This window comes from Hyaena hyaena, unplaced genomic scaffold (genome assembly GCF_003009895.1).
Source record: "Hyaena hyaena isolate Hyena2069 unplaced genomic scaffold, ASM300989v1 scaffold_64, whole genome shotgun sequence".
Taxonomy (NCBI): Eukaryota; Metazoa; Chordata; class Mammalia; order Carnivora; family Hyaenidae; genus Hyaena; species Hyaena hyaena.
Genome location: NW_024080698.1, coordinates 2,675,532 through 2,698,137, shown reverse-complemented (window position 1 = coordinate 2,698,137; position 22,606 = coordinate 2,675,532). Strand labels below are relative to the sequence as shown.

The 22,606-nt window shown below is 45.1% G+C and overlaps 2 protein-coding genes across 7 annotated transcripts in view; one reads left to right on the top strand and one right to left on the bottom strand.

Moving 5' to 3' along the window:
• LMAN2L (lectin, mannose binding 2 like) overlaps nucleotides 1–22,606 on the top strand; it is an 81,594-nt gene that overhangs the window by 10,807 nt on the left and 48,181 nt on the right. For 2 of the 6 annotated variants that reach the window (XR_005528478.1, XM_039232426.1), the window contains exons 5-8: nucleotides 11,365–11,397; nucleotides 12,452–12,613; nucleotides 12,703–12,817; nucleotides 16,368–16,487. Coding sequence is in view for 5 of the 6 variants with exons in the window: in XM_039232426.1 (XP_039088357.1) it covers nucleotides 11,365–11,397; nucleotides 12,452–12,613; nucleotides 12,703–12,817; nucleotides 16,368–16,487 (430 nt within the window). In the remaining variant the exon portion in view is untranslated. Of the gene's footprint in view, nucleotides 1–11,364; nucleotides 11,398–12,451; nucleotides 12,614–12,702; nucleotides 12,818–16,367; nucleotides 16,488–16,813; nucleotides 18,056–22,606 lie in introns of those variants that run through there. The other 4 variants (XM_039232424.1, XM_039232427.1, XM_039232425.1 and 1 more) reach the window with 3 other exon arrangements.
• FER1L5 (fer-1 like family member 5) overlaps nucleotides 19,312–22,606 on the bottom strand; it is a 54,648-nt gene continuing 51,353 nt past the window's right edge. The window contains exons 46-53 of the mRNA XM_039232428.1: nucleotides 22,067–22,155; nucleotides 21,737–21,826; nucleotides 21,390–21,531; nucleotides 21,097–21,196; nucleotides 20,829–21,022; nucleotides 20,542–20,651; nucleotides 20,082–20,226; nucleotides 19,312–19,730 (exon numbers count right to left, since the gene is read on the bottom strand). Of these exons, the coding sequence (XP_039088359.1) occupies nucleotides 19,503–19,730; nucleotides 20,082–20,226; nucleotides 20,542–20,651; nucleotides 20,829–21,022; nucleotides 21,097–21,196; nucleotides 21,390–21,531; nucleotides 21,737–21,826; nucleotides 22,067–22,155 (1,098 nt within the window). The 3' untranslated portion in view covers nucleotides 19,312–19,502. The remainder of the gene's footprint in view (nucleotides 19,731–20,081; nucleotides 20,227–20,541; nucleotides 20,652–20,828; nucleotides 21,023–21,096; nucleotides 21,197–21,389; nucleotides 21,532–21,736; nucleotides 21,827–22,066; nucleotides 22,156–22,606) is intronic.

Here is a 22,606-nt window from a genome sequence, read left to right as displayed (position 1 = left end):
ACTACTAGAACTTATAAATGAATTCAGCAGGTTGTAGGCTACAAGATCAACATATAAAAATCAATTCTGCTGCTGACATTGAGCAGTCAGAAAATGAAAGAAAGCAATTCCATTTATACTATCATGAAGAGTAAAATACTTAGAAATACGTTTAACAAATTAAAGTGCACTGTGAAAACTATAAAATGTTGTTGAAAGTAAAGATCTAAGTCAATGGAAAGATATGTCATGGATCAGAAAACTTAGTACAGTTGACCCTCAAACAGTGTAGGGGTTAGGGGCAGTGACCTCCGATGGAGTCGACAATCCACATGTAACATTGGACTCCCCCAGAACTTAAGTGCTAATAGCCTATTGCTTACCAGAAGCCTTGCTGATAACATAAACAGTTGATTAACACATTATGTCTGTTATATGTATTGTGTACTATATTCTGAAAGTAAGCTAGAGAAAAGAAAATGTTACTAAGAAAATCATAAAGAAGAAATATATTTACAGTATTGTATTTATATTTTAAAAATTCACATAGAAGTGGACCTGTGCAGTTAAATTCCATGTTGTTGAAGTGTCCACTAGATTGTTAAGATGATGGCACTCCCGGGGCGCCTGGGTGGCTTAGTCGGTTAAGCGTCCGACTTTCGCTTGGGTCATGATCTCGCGGTTCGTGGGTTCGAGCCCCGCGTCGGGCTCTGTGCTGGCTGCCAGCTCGGAGCCTGGAGCCTGTTTCGGAGTCTGTGTCTCCCTCTCTCTCTGACCCTCCCCTGCTCACGCTGTCTCTCTCTCTCTCTCTCTCTCTCCTAGAAATAAATAAAAATATTTAAAAAAAAAAAAAAAAAAAGATGATGGCACTCCCTATATTGGCCTCCAGATTTGATACTTGTCCTAGCTATCAAAAACCTAGCTGGCTTTGTTAAAGAAATTCAGTGATCCTGAAATCAGTACAGAAATTCAAGAGAACCAGAATAGCTAAAATAATACTGATTAAGAAGAGTGAAGTTGGTGGGGTGTATGGGTGGCTCAGTCACTTAGGCATCCGACTCTTGATTTTGGCTCAGGTCATGATCTCACAGTTCATGGGTTTGAGCCCCACATCAGGTCCTGTGCTGACAGTACAGAGCCTGCTTGGGATCTTTTTCTCCCTCTCTTTCTCTGCCCTTCCCTGGCTTGCTATTTCTCTCTCTCAAAAAGTAAATTAAAAAACATTAAAACAATTTTTTTAACTTAAAAAAAAAAGAGTGAGGTTGGAAAACTTAGGCTTCTTCATTTCAAAACTTATCACAAAGCTATGGTAATAAAGACAGTGTGGTACTGGCATAAGGATAGACCTATAGATCAATGGAATAAAATTGAAAGCCTAGAAATAAGTCTTCACGTTTATGACCATTGATTTTTTAAAAAATGTTTATTTTGAGAGAGAGAGTGTGAGCAGGAGAGGGGCAGAGAGGGGACAGAAGATCCAAAGTGGGCTCTGTCCTGACAGCAGCAAGCCCGATGTGGGGCTCTAATTCACAAACGTTGAGATCATGACCTAAGTTGAAGTCAGATGCTTGGCTGACTGAGCCACACGGCGCCCCTGTGATCAGTTGATTTTTTTTTTTTTTTTATCAGTTGATTTTTGGTAAGACTATCAAGACAATTCAATGCGGGAAAGAACTACCTTCAAGAACTACCTTCAACAAATGGTGCTAACACAACTGGATATCCACATGCAGAATCAGGAAATCGTTCCATACCTCACACCATACACAAAATGTAATTCAAAATGAACTGAAGAACTGATTGTAAAAACTGAAACTATAAAACTATCAGAAAAAAACATGACTCAGTCGATTAAGCGTCCGACTTCAGCTCAGGTCATGATTTCACTGATCAAGGGTTCGAGCCCCTTGTCGGGCTCTGTGCTGACAGCCAGCTCAGAGCCTGGAGCCTCCTTCAGATTCTGTAGCTCCCGCTCTCTCTGACCCTCCCATGCTTATGCTGTCTCTCTCTCTCTCTCTCAGAAATAAATAAAACATTAAAAAAAAAAAAAAAAAGGAAACAAGCGGCTAATTCTTCATGAACTTAGATCAGGCATTGGTTTTGTAGATATGACACCAAAACCAAAACTCACAACTCATGTTGGACTTCATTAAAATTAAAACCTCCTGTTTTGGAAGATACCATCAAGAAGGTGAAAAGACAACCCACAGAGTGGGAAAACATAAATGAAAATCCTATATCTGGTAAGGGACGTGTTCTTTATGTATTCTAGATATAGTTCAATAGTAAAAAAGACAACCCAGTTAAAAAATGGCTGCGGTGCCTGGCTGGCTCAGTTGGTGGACCATATGATCTGGGGGTTGTGAGTTTGAGCCCCCCATTGCGTGTAGAGATTTCTTAAAATATTTTTATGTTTTTATTTTATTTTTGAGAGAACGAGCATAGGCCGGGGAGGGGCAGAGTGAAAAGGAAGACAGAATCCAAAGCAGGCTCTAGACTCCGAGCTGTCAGTACAGAGCCCAATGTGGAGGTTGAACCCACTAACCATGAGATCGTGACCTGAGCCGAAGTCAGGCTTTTATCTGACTAAGCCACCCAGATGCCCCTGAGAATAAAATCTTAAAAAAAAAAAAAAAAAAAAAAGACCAAAGGATCTGAATAGGTATTTCCCCAAGGAAGATATACAAAGGGTTGACAAACATGAAAAAATGTTCAACATCATTAGCCACTAGGAACATACAAATCAAAACCAAATGAGATGCTACTTAACACCCACTTGTGGCTATTTAGTCATAGCTAAAATAAAGATAGAGGCTAACAAGTGCTGGCAAGGATGTGGAATAATTGGAACTCTCATACATTGCCAGTGGGAATGTAAATGGAGCAGTTGTTTTGGAGAACAGTTGGGCAGTTCTTCAAATGTCTAAATATAGAGTTTATATCATCCAGCAATTCCACTCCTAGGTATATATACCCAAGAGAAATTGAAATTATGTCTACACAAAAAGTTACATGAATGTTCATAGCAGCACTATTCATAATAGCCAAGAAACATTTAACTCCATGTCTTATCGACTGATGAGTCAACAATGTGTATTCATACAATGGAATATCATTCAGCATTAAAAGGAAAATGAAGCATTGATAGGTCCTCTGATGTGGATGCCACTTGAATACATATGCCAAGTGAAAGAAGCCAGTCACCAAAAACCACATGTTGTATGATCCCATGTATATGAAATGTCTCGAATAGGCAAATCTATAAAGACAGAAAGTAGATGAATGGTTTGCCTGGCGGGAGGGGTGGGGAATGACTGCTGGTGGGTCTGGGGTTTCTTTCCGGGGTGATGAAAATGCCCTAACGTTGATTGTAGTAATCATAATCTTAACTCTGCGAATGTACTAAGAGCCATTAAATTATAGGCTTTAGGTGAATTATGTGGTATATGAATTATATCTTAGCATCGCTATTTTTAAAAAACACTGATTGAAACATGACCTGATCTTTTCTTGGCACTATGAAGTCATCAGCTGATGATCATCAGTTTCTCACGAGAACCCAGATATTGGTGAAAAGTTACAGGGAACTCAGTAGCAGTCTTAAAGTAGGAAGGTCTTCCTTCATTTGAAATCAAAGTATGACAAGAGGCTATTCTTGAATGAGAGCACAGAAGTGCAGTCCTTTGAGCCGTGGCCCTCATTCTTCCTGGTGAGACTTGTATTTGGGTCTTACCCCAGGAGGCAGAAACAGCTCACTGCCCTTCCCAGATCACACCAGCTTAGAAGTCTAGTTTGTCTAGGGGCGCCTGGGTGGCTCAGTTGGGTAAGCGTCCGACATTGGCTCAGGTCATGATTTCACGGTTTGTGGGTTTGAGCCCCGCGTCGGGCTCTGCTGGCAGCTAACTCAGAGCCTGGACCCTGCTTCAGATTCCGTATCTCCCTCTCTCTCTGACCCTCTCCTGCTCACACTGTCTGTCTCTCTCTCAGAAATAAATAAAAAACATTAAAAAAAATTAAGAAGTCTAGTTTGTCTATGAGGTGTTTCCCATATTTTCTTTTCTTTTTTTAAAAATTTTTAAACTTTTATTTATTTTTGAGAGACAGAGCATTAATGAGGGAGGAGCAAAGAGAAAGGGAGACACAGAATCGGAAGCAGCCTCCAGGCTCTGAGCTGTCAGCACAGAGCCCAGTGTGGGGCCTGAACCCATGAACCATGAGATCATGACCTGAGTCAAAGTCAAGAGTCAGACGCTTGACTGACTGAGCCACCCAGATGCTCCTCGCATATTTTCTTAATGTGATAACTGTTTTTTCTCCTTTGAAACTAGAAGAAAATTGATAATACAATGCCATCCATTTAAAAGACACATTCCTTTAAGTGATGAAGATACTGATCCCTCTTGGTCTGTCTGTTTTTGGCAGAAAGAATCTTTGAATCAGTAAAGGAGTTCCACAGCGCCTTAAATTCTCTCTTTGTCCTCCAGCTTGGATGTGACTTCGGGTTTTTTTCAGCCCTAGGTGAGGCAGTGTTTCCGAAGAGAGGCTCCTTTGGAAACTGGGCCCAGGGGATTTTGGCAAGTTCTCTAGATGTGATTAAGCACCGAGGCTGAGCTGCACCGAGAGCTAGTTTTCAACGGAAGTAGAAATCTATGGCTTTCTGTTAGAATTGAACAAAGGAGAGGAGAACAGAATGTTTCTTTTTTGAGACCGTGAAAGAAGGAAAGAGGAAGAAGAAAGCAAGAGCCAGTGCTCCAGAGGACACTTAGCTCTGGGTTAGTTCTTTCCCTTTCTTTGGGTTTTGACAATATGATGAAAGTGGTAGGCCCACAGCAAGGTGCAGGAGATGTAGGATTTTGCCTATGTTTTTGGGAGTTTTATAGGCTCCCCGAAGTAGGACTATAGACAAGATCTGGAAAGTTGATACATCTTCTCACTCAAAACAAATAGTCACATACTATCACAATGATGGGTAGCAGTGAAATTGAGGCATACACATTAGACAATATTCTGAATCTTGGCATTTGTAATGTGGGTAGTTGGGTTATAAACTCAAGTGTCTTGGGTTTCAGGCATATCTCAAGTTAAAATTTCCTGCTGTTAGGGTGCCTGGGTGGCTGAGTCAGTTAAGTGTCTGACTCTTGACTTTGACTCAGGTCATGTTCTCATTGTTCGTGAGTTTGAGCCCCGTGTTGGGCTCTGTGCTGACAGTACTTGGGATTCTTGGGATTTTTTTTCTCCCACTCTCTCTGTCCCTCCCCTGTGCACTCTATTTCTCTCTCAAAATAAACAAACATTTAAAAAAAGATAAAAGAGTTTCCTGATTCTGGAGCACTCCATTGAAGTCCTTAAGTTATGTTATTTGGGTTTATTCTGGTGGGGTCACAACTGAGATGAGTGGGATTAAAATAATTCAATGAGTTTAAGAGATGAGGATAATGTTCAAGTATTTAAAGGTCTTCTAGGCAGTCAGCTGGCTTAGAGGTGTCATTTTTCTGTGTCCTTCATTTGAGAAGCTTTGAGACTTGGGGACACAGTCAGTAGCATAGGTTAGTAATAGTTTGGGGGCAGAAGGGTTGGAACCCCTCATGCTGCCCAGTAATGTGGTGAGAATTTCACTGATCTGGTTACCCACCGAATAGGGTGGTGGTGCTGAGTTAACCAGCCATCTCTTCATCCAGATCCCTGTGTAAAGGGTTAGGTAGGTGAAGATTACTGTAGGACAGGTGATTGACAGTATTTTGAAAGTGTGAAAAGTGTTGATCTGTGGAAGCAGCAGTGTGTTCCACTAGTGACCCGGGGGAGGATCCCGTGGGGATGTGGAAGGAGATGCTGTAGAAGAGGCATTTGTTTTGTTAATCCTTGTTTTTATATAAAAGCTGATTTTTACAAAAAAATCAGAAAAGGCGAAGACAAAAAGCATACAAACATCTTTTTAAAAACAAAAAACGTTACGTTATATTGAACATAATATGTGTCCATGTGTTTTAATACAATGTGTTTTTATTTTTTTTAAGTTTATTAATTTTTGAGAGAGAGAGAAAAAGAGAGCAGGGGAGAGAGAGGGAGAGAGAGAATCCCAGGCAGGCTCCACGTTGTTAGCATGCAGAGCCTGACGTAGGACTCAAACTCAACAAACCGTGAGATCATGACCTGTGCTGAAATCAAGAGTCAGAAGCTTAACCAACTGAGCCACCCAGGTACCCCAACATAATGTGTTTTTAAAAAACCATTTTTTAATTTTGAAAATTTTGACAGAAAAAATAAGAGTATGGTAAATACTAGATTCAGATTAATCTTAAAACTTTTTTGGGGCACCTGGGTGGCTTAGTCAGATAAGCGTACGACCTCTGCTCAGGCCATGATCTCATGGTTCATGGGTTCGAGCCCCGCATCAGATTCTGTGTCTCCCTCTCTCTCTGCCCCTCCCCTACTCGCGCTGTTTCTCTCTGAAAAATAAACGTTTAAATTAAATTTTTTTAAAATTTTGATAGAGTTTCAGACTTAGAGATAAGTTACAAGAACACAACAAAGAATTCAGGAATGGTCTTCACCCAGATTACTCAAAATGAACGTTTCATTACATTTTCTTTGTCGTTTTCTTTTACCTTTCTGTGTGTGTGTGTGTGTGTGTGTGTGTGTGTGCGTGCGTGTGTGTGTGTGTGTGTGCGCGCGCCCGCATGTGCACACACATTCGTGTACTCCTGCATGTGTGTATAATTTTTTTCTGAACTACTTAAGAGTAAATTGCCTTCTCTCATGCTCTCTTAATCCTAAATACTTGTTTTTCTTAAAAATGAATTCTCTTACATAGCCACAGCACAGCGACTAAAATCAGGAAGTTAGCAGTGGTAACAGTACTATTTTTAATCCGCTGACTTTACTCAGCTTTCACCAATTGTCCCAATATGTCCTTGGTAGCAAAACAGAAGCCCAGATTCTCTGTGACATTCAGTTGTCAGTTGTCATCTCCTTCCTTTTTTAAACTCTGGAAATCTCTAATATTTCTGTGTCTCAAGGTATATTAGAGACATGGGGTTTTTGTTGTTTTGATTTTTGGTTTCTAAACCGTATGTATGGAAGCACAGTGACTGAGCCAGTGTTCTGGGCCAGACTACCTGGCTTCAAATTCTGGTTTCACTACTTACACTATTTTTCCTACCAGTCAAATGGGGATACTAATCCCACCCCTTAAGGCTGCGGGGATTAAATAAATAGGTGCGTGTACATTACCGAGCACAATGTCTGGCATAGGAAGTGCTCTGAAAGTGCTAGCCGTTTGCATTCACACCACTAACTGGCGTTCGCAGGGAACACTGTGCACACATCTTGGCAGTAGTAGTTGTGGTTGTTTTCTCCTCTCTTCTCTCACCCTCCTTCTCTTCACATCTATGTTCCAGAGAGCAAACTTGGCCAGCTTACTCAACTGCACGATGCCTTAGATTGGTAAAAACTGCTCTAAGCGAGCAGCTTCTAGAGGTTCATGAACTCATATTGATTGGTAACGAGTTTTGCTGGTCTAACAAATAGGAAGAGTAAATGAATTTTCATAAATGCTAACTTGTTTATTGTGAAATTATATAGTTCTTTTTTTCAACTTTTTACATTTATTTCTTTTATTTTTTTATGTGTATTTATTTTTGAGAAGGAGAAAGACAGAGTGCGAGTGGGGGAGAGGCAGAGAGAGAGGGAGACACAGAATGCGAAGCAGGCTTCAGGCTCTGAGCTGTCAGCACAGAGCCCAACATGGAGCTCGAACTCACAAACTGTGAGATCATGACCTGAGCTGACGTCAGAGGCTTAACTGACTGAGCCATCCACGTGCTCCAACTTTTTACATTTATTTTGAAAGAGAGAGGGCATGCACCAAGCGGGGGAGGGGCAGGGAGAAAGAATCCCAAGCAGGCTCCACATTGTTAGTGCAGAGCCTAATGCAGGGCTTGAACTCATGAACTGTGAGGTCATGACTTGAGCTGAAGTTGGATGCTTAACTGACTGAGCCACCCAGGCGCCCCTCTTTTGGTGTTCTTTTAGGGGCACCTGTGTGGCTCAGTTGGATAAGTGTCCGATGTTGGCCCAGGTCATGGTCTCACGGTTCGTGGGTTCGAGCCCCGTGTCGGGCTCTGCTGACAGCTCAGAGCCTGGAGCCTGCTTCAGATTCTGTATCTCCCTCTCCCTGACCCTCCCCTGCTCATGCTGTTTCTGTCTCTCAAAAATAAATAAAACATTAAAAAAATATTTATTATAGATGGTTGTTCTGTCATTATTGTTCATTATTATATTTTAATGTTTAGTAGGTCAGAAAATGCAAGCCCATTAATCCCCAAGATATTTTTGGAGATTTTACTGGTGTCTGACAGCCAATGGCCTGGGAATGACTGCTCTAAAAGATGTATATTTGACTGTGTGCTTATTTAATTAAGTAATTTAAAATTTTATTTATTTATTTTGAGAGAGCGCATGTGCACAAGAGCCAGGGAGGGGCAGAGAGAAAGGAAGAGTTAGAATCCCAAGCAGGCTCCCTGCTCTTAGTGCAGAGCCAGACGTGAGGCTCGATCTCACAGACTGTGAGATCATGCATGACCTGAGCTGAAATCAAGAGTCAGCCGCTTAACCAACTGACTCACCCAGGTGCCCCTGGCTTTGTGCTTATATATGAGCACCTGTGAATAGTATTTCTGTCTAGAAATTCATTAGTCTTTGATTAAATGAATGTTTATTGACTCCCTCCTGAATGCTAGACATTGTACTAAATGATTTACATATCTCTTTATCTTCATGATCAGCCAAGTGAGCTCTGTGTTATTCTGCCTGCTTACAGGGAGAAAACGGAATCTCGAAGGCTAATGTAACCCAGCCCAGGTTATACAACCCCGAGTGGCATAACTGCAGTTAGAACCTAGGTCTCCTTGATTACAGAAGCCGTGTGGGGCTCCTTCTTCTGCCTAGTGGTTTACGCTACTCGTGTGCTTGGGATCTGTGGAGTTTTAACATAGGATCTATAAATCTACAAGTTCAGGGGTCTCCCTTCAGTCAAGATAGGCCGAAGGTACAATCACCATGTCGAGAGTTCTTTTGTTTTTTTTTTAATGTCCTTGTAGTACAAAAATTTGGAAATATTTCTTCACCCTACAGACAATAATCATTTGGATGATAGGCAGGAGTGCCTAATTTTTAGTGACTCTTAAATTAGGAATGAAACTACCACCTTGTCTGGGTCCGAGTGATTCTTCAGCCTTTGGTTCTTGCTATATATATAGGCTGCTTTCCAAGGAAAGAAAATGAGCTGCTGTGTGAAATTAGTGGCTTCCCAAGGAACACTTAAGAACTCCTGACTGGGCATGGAAAATAAGAGGGCATTTAAAGACTTAATACTAGCGCGAGGTGAAAAGTTGAAGGCCGTGTCACGAGTTGCTGAAGTAGACAGATTCCGGCTCCAAGGGTGTGGGGTGCTGTGTCTCTGGTGCAGTGTTTCCTAAATTTGGTTGTACATCACAACTGTCCGTGGTGCTTTCTGAAAAACACATAAACCTGTGCCCCCCTCTAGATCTGCTAACTGAGAGTCTGACTGAGAGCCCCATATGTATGTGCAACTGGAAAGCTCCCCCAGGTGATGCTGGGGGACCAGCTTACCTCTGGCTGTTCCCCGGATAATCAGATGCCTCACCGGCCTTGGAAGATGAAGGCTGCTGTAGGTTAAGGACAGTTGTCTGAGGCACCCTCTTGAAAGGTGCAACGTACACTTCTGATCATGCGTACTGGGGTTGATAAATGGGCTACCCAGGGCCATGTTAGTGCCTTCTTTTCCCTAATTGTTCACTGAGGTGATCAACGTTCTTGTCAGAAGCCCATTTCTATACTCTGCCTGACAACGTACTCCTAATTCCCTGTTGTAAATGATAGTTGTAGAAGAGTACTTTGGGGAATTCAATCATCCACTGATTCATTTCGCACCTTTCTGTAGTCCTGTGCCCATTCTGCAAGTGGCCTAAGAGTAGAGCAGTGGGGGGCTGCTGTGAGGCTTACCCTGCGCTCCTCAGTATGGCTTCCAGGGCCCAGTGTGATCTGGCTTGTGCCTCAGCTCACACCCACCGCTCCCTCACTGGCTGTGTTTCAGACACTGGTGTCTTCTAGTCCTTGAATATGTCAACCTCATGCTTCTTACACCTGCAGATCTTTCGGTGGCTCCCTCTAACGACTAAGGCCTAAGCTCAGATGTTGTCTCCTCAGAGAGCTATTCCCTCATTAGTCTATCATGTTACCTGTTTTATTTTTCCTTGTAGCGTTATCCCTCTCTGAATTACTTTTTTAAAAAAAGTTTTATTTAAATAATCTTCTACACCCAACGTGGGGCTCAAACTCACAACCCCGAGATCAAGAGTCACGTGCTTTTCCAACTGAGCCAGCCAAGTACCCCTCTCTCTAAAATGACTTTATTTGCTTATTTATTGTTTGTCTCTTCTACTCGGATGTCCGCTCCATGACAGCAGATACCTGTCTGTCTGGTTTTCCATTGAACTCCAGCACCTGGAACAGCGCCTCCTTCCTAATAGGTGCTCACTAAGTGTCAGAGGAAGGAATGCTTCGGGCTTTACACCCTCACACATCCTTTCCGTAGGGCAGGCCTGGCCTGAGCTTGTGTACGTATCTCTTGTTGCCGGTAGCTTAGAACTGTAGCGGTTTTCCGGAGCAAAGCTGAATATCCTCAAGTCTCAGGGTTTTTCTAAATCTGCCATGCCACAGCGCCTCCGTGGAGCTTCTTCCTTGCGCACATGTTGTAGGTTAGAATGACAAGAGCTTTGGAAAACGTAGGTCCACAAGGCTCACTTAGAGGGTAAATGATCCTTTTGGAGTAGAGTCAACTTCACTGTCTCTCAAGTGGTAGGGTTTTTGTCCTTTGGGCAAGAGCTGTATCCTGAGATCCTGGGAAAGGCCATCTTGAATTTGAAAGAATTTAGCCCCATTTGTCAGTCCTGTCTCTCCCCTTGTGACAGAAATATTGTCGTCTGAGTTCAGACAAAACATGTGGCCTGGCCTTCTGACTCAGAGACCTAACTGGGGGACCTTCTTGTGCAATGCAGTGTTGTTCGTTTTATAAAGTTTCTGGAAGCCTCAGAGAGGTTTTCCTAGTGGGCCCCTTTGAGAATGGTACAGACCCTCTCCTTAGAAAACAGACAAGCCTCTATGCACAGAGTTTTGCCCACAATTTTGAGGGGTGTAGGACTTGCTAAATGCCTTCCACAGACCCTACAATTCTGTCTGGGGATTTAGATTGGTCTGCTCATCCACCACAGCTGGGTCAAAGCTCTTCCATGGCTGTTTCTTTCTGACCTGGTCTGTCTTCTGTGTCCTCTCTCGTTTTTATAATAACCTGCTGGACCCTCTCAGGCCCAGAAGAGGCGATATTCTCCAGGAGTCCAGGTACTCAGTCTTGACCCACCATGGCCATCCCTTATTCCCTACGTGTCCATCCAGCATTTGCCCCTGTTCACACCCATGTGGCTGTTGTCTTGAGTCACCAGTCTCTGATTTTGACTGCATCTCCACCTTGCATGTTGACTGTTGAGGACAATGATGAAGTCACTGAAGAGTGGCATGTGTCGTGTTTCCCCTCATTTCATCACTCTGCCTCTGCACTGCCTTCGCACTGGGCTGGTTCTTAAAGGTTAGGGCATCACTTCTGAGGAAGCATTCCCTCCTACAACTCTGTCAGAGAGACAGAGAGGGCCTCTGAAGTAGGTGGGAAAATGGGTAGTGGAGTGGGAGGGTATTGCTGGCAGAAGTAATGTGTAGGGGAAGCTTAAGTGGGCTGGAAGGTCTTTCAGCTAAGAACAGTCCAGGCTGGAGAACACCGTCTGGCAGCCCGGTTCTGGCAGTGCTGTTTCTGAGTCCTAATCCACATGGCATCCATCGTATGCTTATAGGATTTGAGAATTTGAAAGGAACTATCCAGAATGTAAAGGTTTCCCTGATCAAATGGGTATTTTCAGAGTACCTGCTGTGTATAAAATGCTTACTCGGAGGGTGAGTGGGGGTGGGGGAAGGGGATTTGGGGGAAGGTGGAGACACATCAGTATGATTTTTTTTCTTTAAGAAGTTTACATGGCAGTTGGGGGAGATAGGTATATATACATAAAAAGGAAACCACCAGTCCTGGGCCATGTGTAAGTGGCAAATAGGGATCTCTGGAAGGATTCAAGTCAGACTCCAGAGGGGCCGTTTCAGGCCCACCCCAGGTTTGTAGCAAGGAGGATTCCTGAAGGCAAGTACAGAGTTCAGTTGCTTTCTGGGCTATATCCTTTGAGTGACCATCTGAGAGTGGGTTTTCGGGAGCTGCTAATGATGAGGCAGAGTGGTCGTCTGGTCTGCTGGAAGGGGCTCAGCTTGTATGTGCACATTTCCTGTTGCTGTTCGTACAGGCATTCCTAAGAGCACTTCCTTACTGTCCTCCGCTTTTCCTTCCCTGCTTTCCCAGCGGGTATTCCCTTACATCTCAGCCATGGTGAACAATGGCTCCCTCAGCTACGATCATGAGCGGGATGGGCGGCCTACAGAGCTGGGGGGCTGTACGGCCATTGTCCGCAATCTGCATTATGACACCTTCCTTGTGATTCGCTATGTCAAGAGGCATCTGACGGTGAGTCCTTGTTTTCTGGACCAGTTGGTGGTATGGGCTGCCTCGCACCTCCATTCATGGCCCTGATTTATCTCTTCTTTTTATTCTAGATAATGATGGACATCGATGGCAAGCATGAGTGGAGGGACTGCATTGAGGTGCCGGGGGTCCGTCTGCCCCGGGGCTACTACTTTGGCACCTCCTCCATCACTGGGGATCTCTCGGGTATTGCCACATGCACTCTTTATTTGTCCTGAGTGAGGTCATGTCTTGATAGCCAGGCCTTGGTGAGGCTTCTCAGAGGGGAAAGCCAGACAAGCAGAGCTGTGGGAAGCAAGTACCTGGAAACTGCCTGTCTTCTGACATTTTTGTATCCTTAACCACCCTCCCCCGCACCGCTCCCAGGTCTATGCCATCCTCGCACAGTTGGCTCTAGGAGATGGTTGGTGCTAATGCAAAGTAGTGTTTGCTTCTTCATCAGGCCACCTCTTCTGCCTGTGTTTTGATTTCCATACTTTGATATCACTGGTGCCTCTTCTCTTAACAAAGCTTTTCCTTGAGTTTCTTAACTCTGCCTTCTCTTTTCTCACTCCCCAGATCCTCCTTTGTGCTCAGACTTCTGAATGTGTCATATGCACAGGTGCTTGTTTCTAGGCCATCCACTCCCCTACCACCCTGCACTCAGACCTCCTATCCAACTCAGCCGAGCCATCAGCACCACTCTACTCAAAGCTGCTTCATCCTCACCGTAGCATGGTACTCTGTTCTCAGTCCTCGCTCTTTGTCCTCTCTTCAGCTGGTTTGACCAGTTACTCTGAAACTCCTGCTGTTCTTGATTTATGTGGCATTAATCCTGGTTCTTTTACTTTTCTATCTCTGGATTTTCTTCCTACTTGTTCCTAATTCGTAGCTTCCTCATATATGTTTATTCTCTCTCTTGGCTTGAGCCTTAATCATAACGTCTTTTGGTAAGAGGTAAGACACTGAACTTTTAGGTTTTTTGACTAGTATAATTAATTATGAATAAAGCTGGTATGAAATAGATTAATTTCTATCCTAAGGAGTTCTTTGCTCTAGATTTTTAATGATAATGCCTATATTAGCAAGTCTCTGTTCTTTGCCTGTGGAATATCCCTAAATACAAATTATGTCTTTCGCTTAAGGTCTCTCTTATTGACATCTTCTTACTTGATATGCAGTAAATTGTTGAAAATGGCTGAGAAGGGACACATTCCAGTTCCCCCAGCTTTTGATGCCCTTACATTGTGAGGAGCAATGCCCATCTTTTTATCTTGTTCCATGGCTTAAACTCATTCCTGACAGCAAAAACATTTTTCTAATCAAAGACAAATCTAGTTTTTTCCTTTCTGGGAGTCTGCTAAATATGAGTCTAAGAAGCTGTAAATGCCAGCCTAATAATAGAAATGGCCCTCTTCCTTCTTCAGGAAGGAAGGAAGGGTGAAAATACCTGGAGCTGGGGCAACCATCTTGCCACTAGCTGGGAGATGAAAACCACAGAAGACGGCAGAGTGGAGACAATCACAGAGAAATGGTGCACCAGGCTTCCTGGTATGCCATGCCTGGGCCATACAGAGGTTGCAATTGGAACAATCCTAGTATGTGAGATATTGATGGATTTCCCCCCATATATAAAAATTCTAAATTCCTTGGTTCAAAGGGTATCATATAGGTGTGAGGAAGAAAAAAGTGGGAACATGATTTGGTTTCTCTCTTCTGCCAGAAGTCAAGACAAAGTATGCTAAGAAGACACAGTTGGGAAAGAGTTTGGGGAATGAATTGTTGAGAGGTTCCCAAATTACCACCTCAAGTGGTGTTCTTCAGCTGGAAGCAGAAAGGGCAGAGAGTGCCCTATGCAAATGTATTTTTCTTGTGTTGCACTACGGGGATCAGAGTTTCCTTTGGGTCCCATATACATGTCAAAAGTCAACTAGAAGAATGATCTAGATCAACACTGTCCAGTACAGTAGCAACAAGTTACAGATGGCTACTGGACACTTGAAATATGATTCCAAACTGACATGTACTATATAAATGTAGACTACACACTAGACTTCAGAGACTTAGAAAATGAACATAACATCAACAATTTTTCCTTCATTTACGTGTAGAAATGATAGTGTTTGGGATATATTGGGTTAAATAAAACATATGTTAAAAAAAAAAAGGGGGAAACGACAAGAAATCCAGTCTCCAATAACCTACCCTGGTAGCCGTGAGCACCCCTAGTATTCAGATTTGTGGTCTTGTAATACCAGTTTCTCCTAAAAGGAAAGAACAAGAGCTTCTAGGAGAAATGGCTGATGTCAGGTCTGAGGAGGAATTGGACAAGCTGGGAACCTCCCAGGAAAGCGATAAAGAATCAAACATTTCTGGGGTGCCTGGGTGGCTCAGTTGGTTAAGTGTCCGGCTTCACCTCAGGTTATGATCTCACAGTTCATGGGTTCGAACCCTGTGTCAGGCTCTGTACTGACAGCTCAAAGCCTGGAGCCTGCTTGAGATTCTGTGTCTCCCTCTCTCTCTGCCCTTCCTCTGCTCACTCTGTCTCTCTCTCTCTCTCTCAAAAGTAAACACTTTAAAAAATTTTTAAAAAGAATCAAACATTTCTGGGTTCATGCAAAAGGACTCAAGAGCCAACTTGAATAGGCTCCCACTGGAGAAAGATGGGTCATGTGTAGCACCTATAAGATTGTACAAGTTCAAGTGTATTGAAATACAGCAAATATGTTTGAATCTATGAATTTATTAATGATACTTTAATTTTTAAGTTTATTTATTTCGAGAGAGAGAAGGCTCTACACTGACAGATCCCCAATGCAGGGATTGAACTCAGGAACTATGAGATCATGACTTGAGCTGAGACCAAGAGTCAGATGCTTAAACAATTGAGCCATCCAGGTGCCCCTGGATTATTAATGATACTTTAAAAAGAGAGAAAAAAATGAGCCCTCAATTGCTTGATTCTTTTCTTTTTTTTTTTTTTAATAGTTTATTGTCAAGTTGGTTTCCATATAATACCCAGTGCTCATCCCCACAAGTGCCCTCCTCCATGCCCATCACCCCCTTTCCCCTCCCCCCACCCCATCTGCCCTCAGTTTGTTCTTGGCATTCAAGAGTCTCTCATGGTTTGCCTCCCTCCCTCTCCCCCACTATTTTCCCCTGACTCTTTCTTTTGTAATAGTGAGATTCAGGGTCACAGTTCTAAGGAGCTGCAGAGAATTAGGCATAGTCCAGAAGGGAAGTGTGTGCCATGCCAGTAGCCTGCTTGTGGCCTATTAATCAGCTGCCATAAGGCCCTTTCCTATCTTGTTGGTGTGTCATCTGCACTGAAGGGACGTTGTAGTGCTGTGTCTTCCCTCCCTGTACTATAAGGTTTTACATATGATATGGGCTTTCATTCTTGCATTATGTTTAAGTTTTAAAATTATATAGGTATTGTATGCTTTTTGATAAAAACTTGAAATCCTGAGTAATATAGAAAATTCTCTGTTCCCTATCCTTGTTTTTAGATGAGAAAACAGTCATTTTTCTCAGTCACTGCTAGTGGGGTGTCTGGCTGGCTCAGTAGTAGAGCATCTGACTCTTCATCTCAGTGTCGTGAGTTCAAGCCTCATATTGGATACAGAGATTATTTAAAAAATAAATTTCTAAAAAACCCCCAAAGTCACTGCTGTGGATCAGAAGCTTGAACCAAGATACTCCCAAGATCCCTCTGTTTGAGGTTGGTTTGGGTCCTCCTTGTGCTTTTCTCCTTTAGATAATCATGACGTCATTTCCTTGAAGTTGTTTGAGCTGACAGTGGAGAGAACCCCAGAAGAGGAGAAGCTGCATCGAGATGTGTTCCTGCCCTCCGTGGACAACATGAAGCTGCCTGAGGGTGAGCACAGGGGGTCCTGGGAAGTGGTCTCGTGGCTGGAGGGAGGTCACTGTGCCTGGAAGGTCCGAGGTGACTTGCACCTGCAGCTTGCGGGGCCTTCTCCTTTCTGTGTTCTTCCACTAAAGAACATGGAGCAGGTGCTCCTGCTATTCTACTTGTTTGTGTTACAGATGAGCAGGGCTGCTCAGTTTTTATATTGAGGCCTCCTGAAAGGGAGAGTCTGTTATTTCTGGCTCCCAGAAATGGGTGTCAGAAACCGGAGACTCGATACCTTCCCAGCTGGGTGGGCTCCCTGATTGTGACTTGCTTCTCTCTTGCTTCCTCAGTGACCGCCCCATTGCCGCCCCTGAGTGGCCTGGCCCTCTTCCTCATCGTCTTCTTCTCGCTGGTGTTTTCCGTATTTGCCATTGTCATTGGTATCATACTCTACAACAAATGGCAGGAACAGAGCCGAAAGCGTTTCTACTGAGCCGTCCTGCTACTGCTGCCCCTGTGGCTGTCACTATGAGGCGTGGGAGGAGCAGGCGCTGGCCTGAGTATATAGCCTAGCAGGCCTTCTCTAGTCTCCAACAGCTGGTCAGGGACTCTGTTCTGTCACTGGAACTTTGAATGCAGGGATACTGCATTGCCATGGTCATCCATGGGGACATCTGACTCTGGTTCAGGAAGCCCACCTACCCCAGGGCAGTGCTGCTGTGATGTGCCTTTCCCTGCAGTCCTTCCACTTGGGAGCTAAGAGGGATGGAGAGAATATATGCGGTTATGCTACCAAAATCACAGAAAAGAATTTCATAGCTCAGGCTGCCTTATTGTTGGACTCAGAGGACCCTTGTACTTCATTTTTAAATCTGCAAATACTACAACACTGATAACTACTCAGACCTTCCTGGCATCCATTCATTGTTTTTCATCCAAGCCTCTGTCCACCTGAGGAACTTTCATTAGCAATCTGGATGGAAACTTCTTCCCTGTGTTGCCTTCTCCCTCCATTCATCGCTTTCTCCAAATTCAGCCTGAACTAGAAGAGACCATCTGGATGCCTCTCTTTTGGGAGCCTGGGGCTGCAGAACAAACTTAGGTTTCACTGACCCTCATTAGGTGGCCATGGGGAAAGGGCTTTTTGCTTTGGCTCACTGCTCTAGCAATTGTTCTTTAGCGTGAATCTTGGCTCTTTTGGTTTGTGACTTTCCCAGTTGGTTCCTTTAGGCCCTTGGTCACGTTTGGCACACTTGGTGTGCAAGTCAAGAGAAGCTTGGAAGACTCCATGGATGTAATAGAAGCAACTGTGAAACTGACCAGCTCCATGTTTTGACACCAAAAGCAACACTTGCCATGTGGTCTAACCATGTGGAGATGTTTCTGGACTCTGGAGCCTGCATGTTTTGTGTTTATCATGATTTTTTGGAATCCCACTGAGTGTTCAAAACGTAAGGAAGCTTTTTTATAGCCTCGGCTTGGATATGACCCAAAGAGAAAACTTGGCTTCTTTTTCTTAACGGCTAAGAAACCGTTGGTGTTCTCCTGTTGCAAATCTGGGAGCAATAGACCCTCGTCATCTGTGCCTGGAAGAGTTCATTGTCATTAAGTGACAGATCCTGAGTGTCATCCTCTGTGGGTCAGTCCTTGTTCCACTGCCTTATCTGACAAGGGGTCACTTGCTGCTCACCTGTCTGCCCTGTGATTAAGTTGGCCAATAGGCCAGTCTCCCTGGAGGGCCTGGAGCCCTGAGCCCTCCTAGCCATGTACTTCTTTAGCCTAAGGGAAATTCTTAAAATGGCTAATGGAAACCAAACAGAGTCCTTCCTTTGAGGGGTAGATTTGGGGGAAGGTCTAGGCCTTCTGAGCCCCAAGCCCATCAACCCTTGCCCTGCCTTCTTTTAGGTTGGGAAAGCCCTCAACTCAGCCCAGAAGGAAAGGAGGTCACCTTGGCTGCATACAGGTTTCTGTCATATTCGACTTTCTTCTGTCCCTCCCATGTGCCTAAGTGAGCATCACAGGCCACGGTGCTCTTCTACAGATGGAAATAAGATGGGGTCCTCCTAAGACCTTCCCCATAAGAGCAGAGGAGCTCCAGGGTGGGGTGCCAGAGCACAAACTTACCTGGAGCTTGGCCTTAGGACCACTTAGCAATGACAAAGCAAATGGCTCTTTTGTCTTTTTTGAGCTCAGGGGGAGATTGGCTAGACCCCTCTGGTAGGAGCACCTAGGTGGGTTCTTGAGATGGATGGTCCAGGCAGTGGTACAAGAGGGAGCAGTCTCATCGTGGGGGAGGGTGTGCATGTGAGATGATCGAACTTACATGAGTTTTGTATGATTCCCACTCATGGGCTCCTTGAGGCTTTTTAAACAGGATGGGGAAGACGTGAAATGCAGTCCCCACCCAACATGGGGTCAGCCTTTGAGAAATGTGTGATGCAAAGAAACTGTCTAACCTAGCATGGCAAGTCCTGCCCTAGCTCTTGATTTTTGCTCTTGAATTTTATTCAGAAACAAATATTTCCCATTGTGAATGGGACCAGATACTGTTCTGGGCCCCATAATGCCAGGTGTGCCCTAGAGGAAGAAGATGCCTGCTCTGTGGCAGGACTCTTGTGCATGTACCGTAGGGGTGAGAACAGTGATTTTGGCAAGCTGCTTACCCCACGTGAGCCATTTCTCTCCTCACGGCTCCCCTTTCCCTTGGTTTCCCTCTGACTTTAGAGCCTCTTGGAGAGGAATTGACTCTGAAGACTAGAGGTGGTTTATGAAGTTGACATTGTTCCCTGTCCTTGTGAGTCTTGCTTTTCATGTTGTCTTCCATCCCCCAAGTTACAAGGTGACTCTCTGTGACAAAACTTGTTTACTTCAGTGGAAAAATGACAACTCTGTCCTTGTCCGAAGGGGTTTCTGAACAGAATGGCCAGAATATCCTTAGCCCCTTGGGTATGTCCTAGAAGACAGAAATGAGGAGCTGGTAGGAAGCCCAAGGGTAGGGCTGGCGATGGGCAGGAAAAAAGCCAGGCAGACATGGGTCAATTAATCTTGCGGGGCTGGAAGTTCTGGAAAGATGTCTTGCAGGTGATTCAAAGGTCCCTGGAGGAATTTCGGCTCATGTTCTGTTGTAGGATTTAGGTTCATATGCTGGCTGGTGAGGACAGAAGGGTTGGCAGTGTGGGTTTTTGGTAGATTGATGAAATTGTTATCTATTTTAAGGGGAGCACTCAGCCGAAGTCCAGGTTTGATCCAGTTCATGGCCAAGTAGTGCTAGAGAGAAAAGACAATAGTTAGCTTGAGGTAGCGACCTGAGGCTGTCTCTCTTTTTTTTTTTTTTTTTAAATGTTTTTATTTATTTCTAGGAGAGAGAGAGAGAGACAGCATGAGCAGGGGAGGTCAGAGAGAGAGGGAGTCACAGACTGAAACAGGCTCCAGGCTCTGAGCTGGCAGTCAGCACAGAGCCCGACGCCAGGCCTGAACCCACGAACCGCGAGATCATGACCTAAGCGAAAGTCGGACGCTTAACCGACTAAGCCACCCAGGCACCCCTGAGGCTGTCTCTTTAGAGTCATCCCAAGAGCAACTAGTGCCTTTGTCCCTGTCCCCAGGGTTGTCACTCACCGGGGCTGAATAGATAAAGTTGAACAGCAGAAGTGCTATAATAAACATGATTGCAGCAGCTATGATTTTAAAGCGGTAGCGTTTCCAGAAAACTTTGCACAAGTTTATAAGAGGTATCCGATACAAGAACGAGGTGTTGGGGCGTCTGTCCAATAAGCAGAGGAGATGTCAGAGGATGGAGGGCAGAGGGAACCTTCAGGTCAAGTAATCTGGACCAAAGAGCTTTCTTTTTTAAAACAACTTCTGCTTACTTGTGTGTCCCCAGCCCCCCATTTCCCCTTCACCAGGGCTGTTCTCTCCTGATTGTAGCTGACCACTGAGCTGGGGTGCTAAGAAGTAATTACCTCTCTCCACTTGTAGGCCCACTGTTCACCACCCTATTCAAATTGCCAGGCCCAGCAGCTCAGCTTTGTGAATGAGGAAGAAAGATTTTTGTGCCTTTGTCCCGCAGGACCCTTACACGGGAGGATGAAGCGTAGGGTATTGGTTGGGTTCTGACTGGCCTCGCCCTGCTGGCTTGATTAGGGCTTCCTTCTCTGACAGAATCTCCAGTGTCATCTTCACTTTACCCTAGAAACACCATAGGTTGTGGGAGGCTGAGTTCATTACAGCAGGTGCAAGAATAGTTTAAGACCCCTTTCTAGGGTCCAGGAAGGAAAAGGGATTTAGCAAAGGTCCCCAGAAGTCTGTTAGAGCCCAGTTATGTGGCATAGTGGTCCTATGCCAGACATCTTCCCCAGCTCCTACCGACAAGCGCCATTTGCCATCATCGAGGACCTGGCAAGGCCACCATCCCGTTACAGTCTTCTTCTTAAAGAGGGAGATGTGCTTATGCTGGAGCATGTAGGGCCACTTGGAATCTGTATCCATCATCTTGATGGAGCACATGTTGGCATGCCGGGCTGGTAGGGGCATGTCAGACAAATCCAGCTCCAAGACCCCTGAGCCCAAAGAAATGCCATCAGCAAGAAGGAGCTCTCTGTCCTGTGGTCACGGGCCCTATGCTGGATCTCACCTAGGAAGTCATCAGGGGTGAAGATGTCATTGTCCCAGATCTGGATGATGAGCCGGGCTGGAAACTTCATCACTGTGGGATCCAGGCTCCATATGTAGTCCTAGAGGATGACAGAAGAGCATATTCCTGGCCTGTCTCCTTTGAGATTGCCCTTGGCCCCCTTAGTAGCCCACCACCCAGCAGTGATGGACTGTCAAAGAAGTTTCTGCCTGAAGCCACTTTCCAAGGTTCAGCTTGCAGTTCTCTGAGGGAGGCGAAGGGGGAGCACACCCCCCCAACCCGAGTTCTGTTACCTTCTGGCTTTGGACACACATATGCTCGGTTGCTAGGTAGTCCATGGTGAAGATGAACCGCCAGTTGAAGGCGCCTTCCCCAGTGAGGGAGTAGTAGTGGATATCTGTCTTCTGCATGTCCTTCTCTAGCCCGAATAACCACCTGGGGCCAGAGTCATTTCACCCAGAGTTTACATGTTTTGCCCCTCCCCAAGCTGGAGCCTCGTGGGAAGGGCTGCTCAGCAGACACCAGGCATAGGTGGGAGTAGAGAGATGTGGCCCACGAATTGGCAGGGGAGGGGGACATAGGGATGAAACAGCTGGGGAACTCTGAGGGAACGCTGCTGGAGCCCTGCCCTCTTTCTCACCCTTTGATATAGATGTCGCTTATCTCGCCAGATAAACTTTTCCCCAGGTCCACTTGGGCAGTTTTCCAGATGATGCAGCGCAGCTCATACCTGCAGCCACTGTACTCTGAGGCTTTGCTGAGGAATAGCTCCCCAACTGCAGCCTTGCTGCTGGAAGAGAGGCTGGGAGGCCCTTGCCCACGCAAGGCATGCTACCTTTGGGAGCATGCAAGCGAGGAGGCTCCCAGGATTCCCAAGAGAAGGAAAGAATGTGCTGTTCCCCAGCATGTGAGCACACCCATGTTACATGCCCTGGGAAGTACAGTGATGGGGATGAGGTGGGTCACTTACCTTTTAGGCTTTCTGGGCTTGATGTTGACTGGGGGGCCAGGAGGCCCAAGCTTCTTGGGAAAGATGTCCACCCACATTTGCACCTTTCCCTAGAGTGGAGATGGATTAGCTGGCTGGGGCTTGCTAGCCTCCGTTCTGAGCATGCTGTGGCCTGGGGGCTCTGTCCCAGGGTCTGGGCTCTGTGGAGGCTAGGTCCCTACAGAGGGTGGGGTAAGGAGGTGGAATGGACTTCAGACAGGAAGTCTGGCATCTCCCCACCAGCTTCCCTTTTTTCTCATTTTGGCTGGAAGAACAGTGCAGAGTAAGGCTGGTAAAGTATGATGGCTTCAAGGCTGGTGGCTGCAGCGTGTTATCACTCGTGACTGGGGGCTGCAGGGTTAATGCCGTTGAGCAGGCTGTGCTAGACAGCCTCTCTGGACAGGGCACCACAGTGGGGTTGGGGCTTCATTTGTTAAGCAGCTTAGTGGCCCCAATAAGAGCAAACTACACGGTCAGTCCAAGTGTCCAGGTCGCTTTATGTTGTGTAAGCATATCATAAGG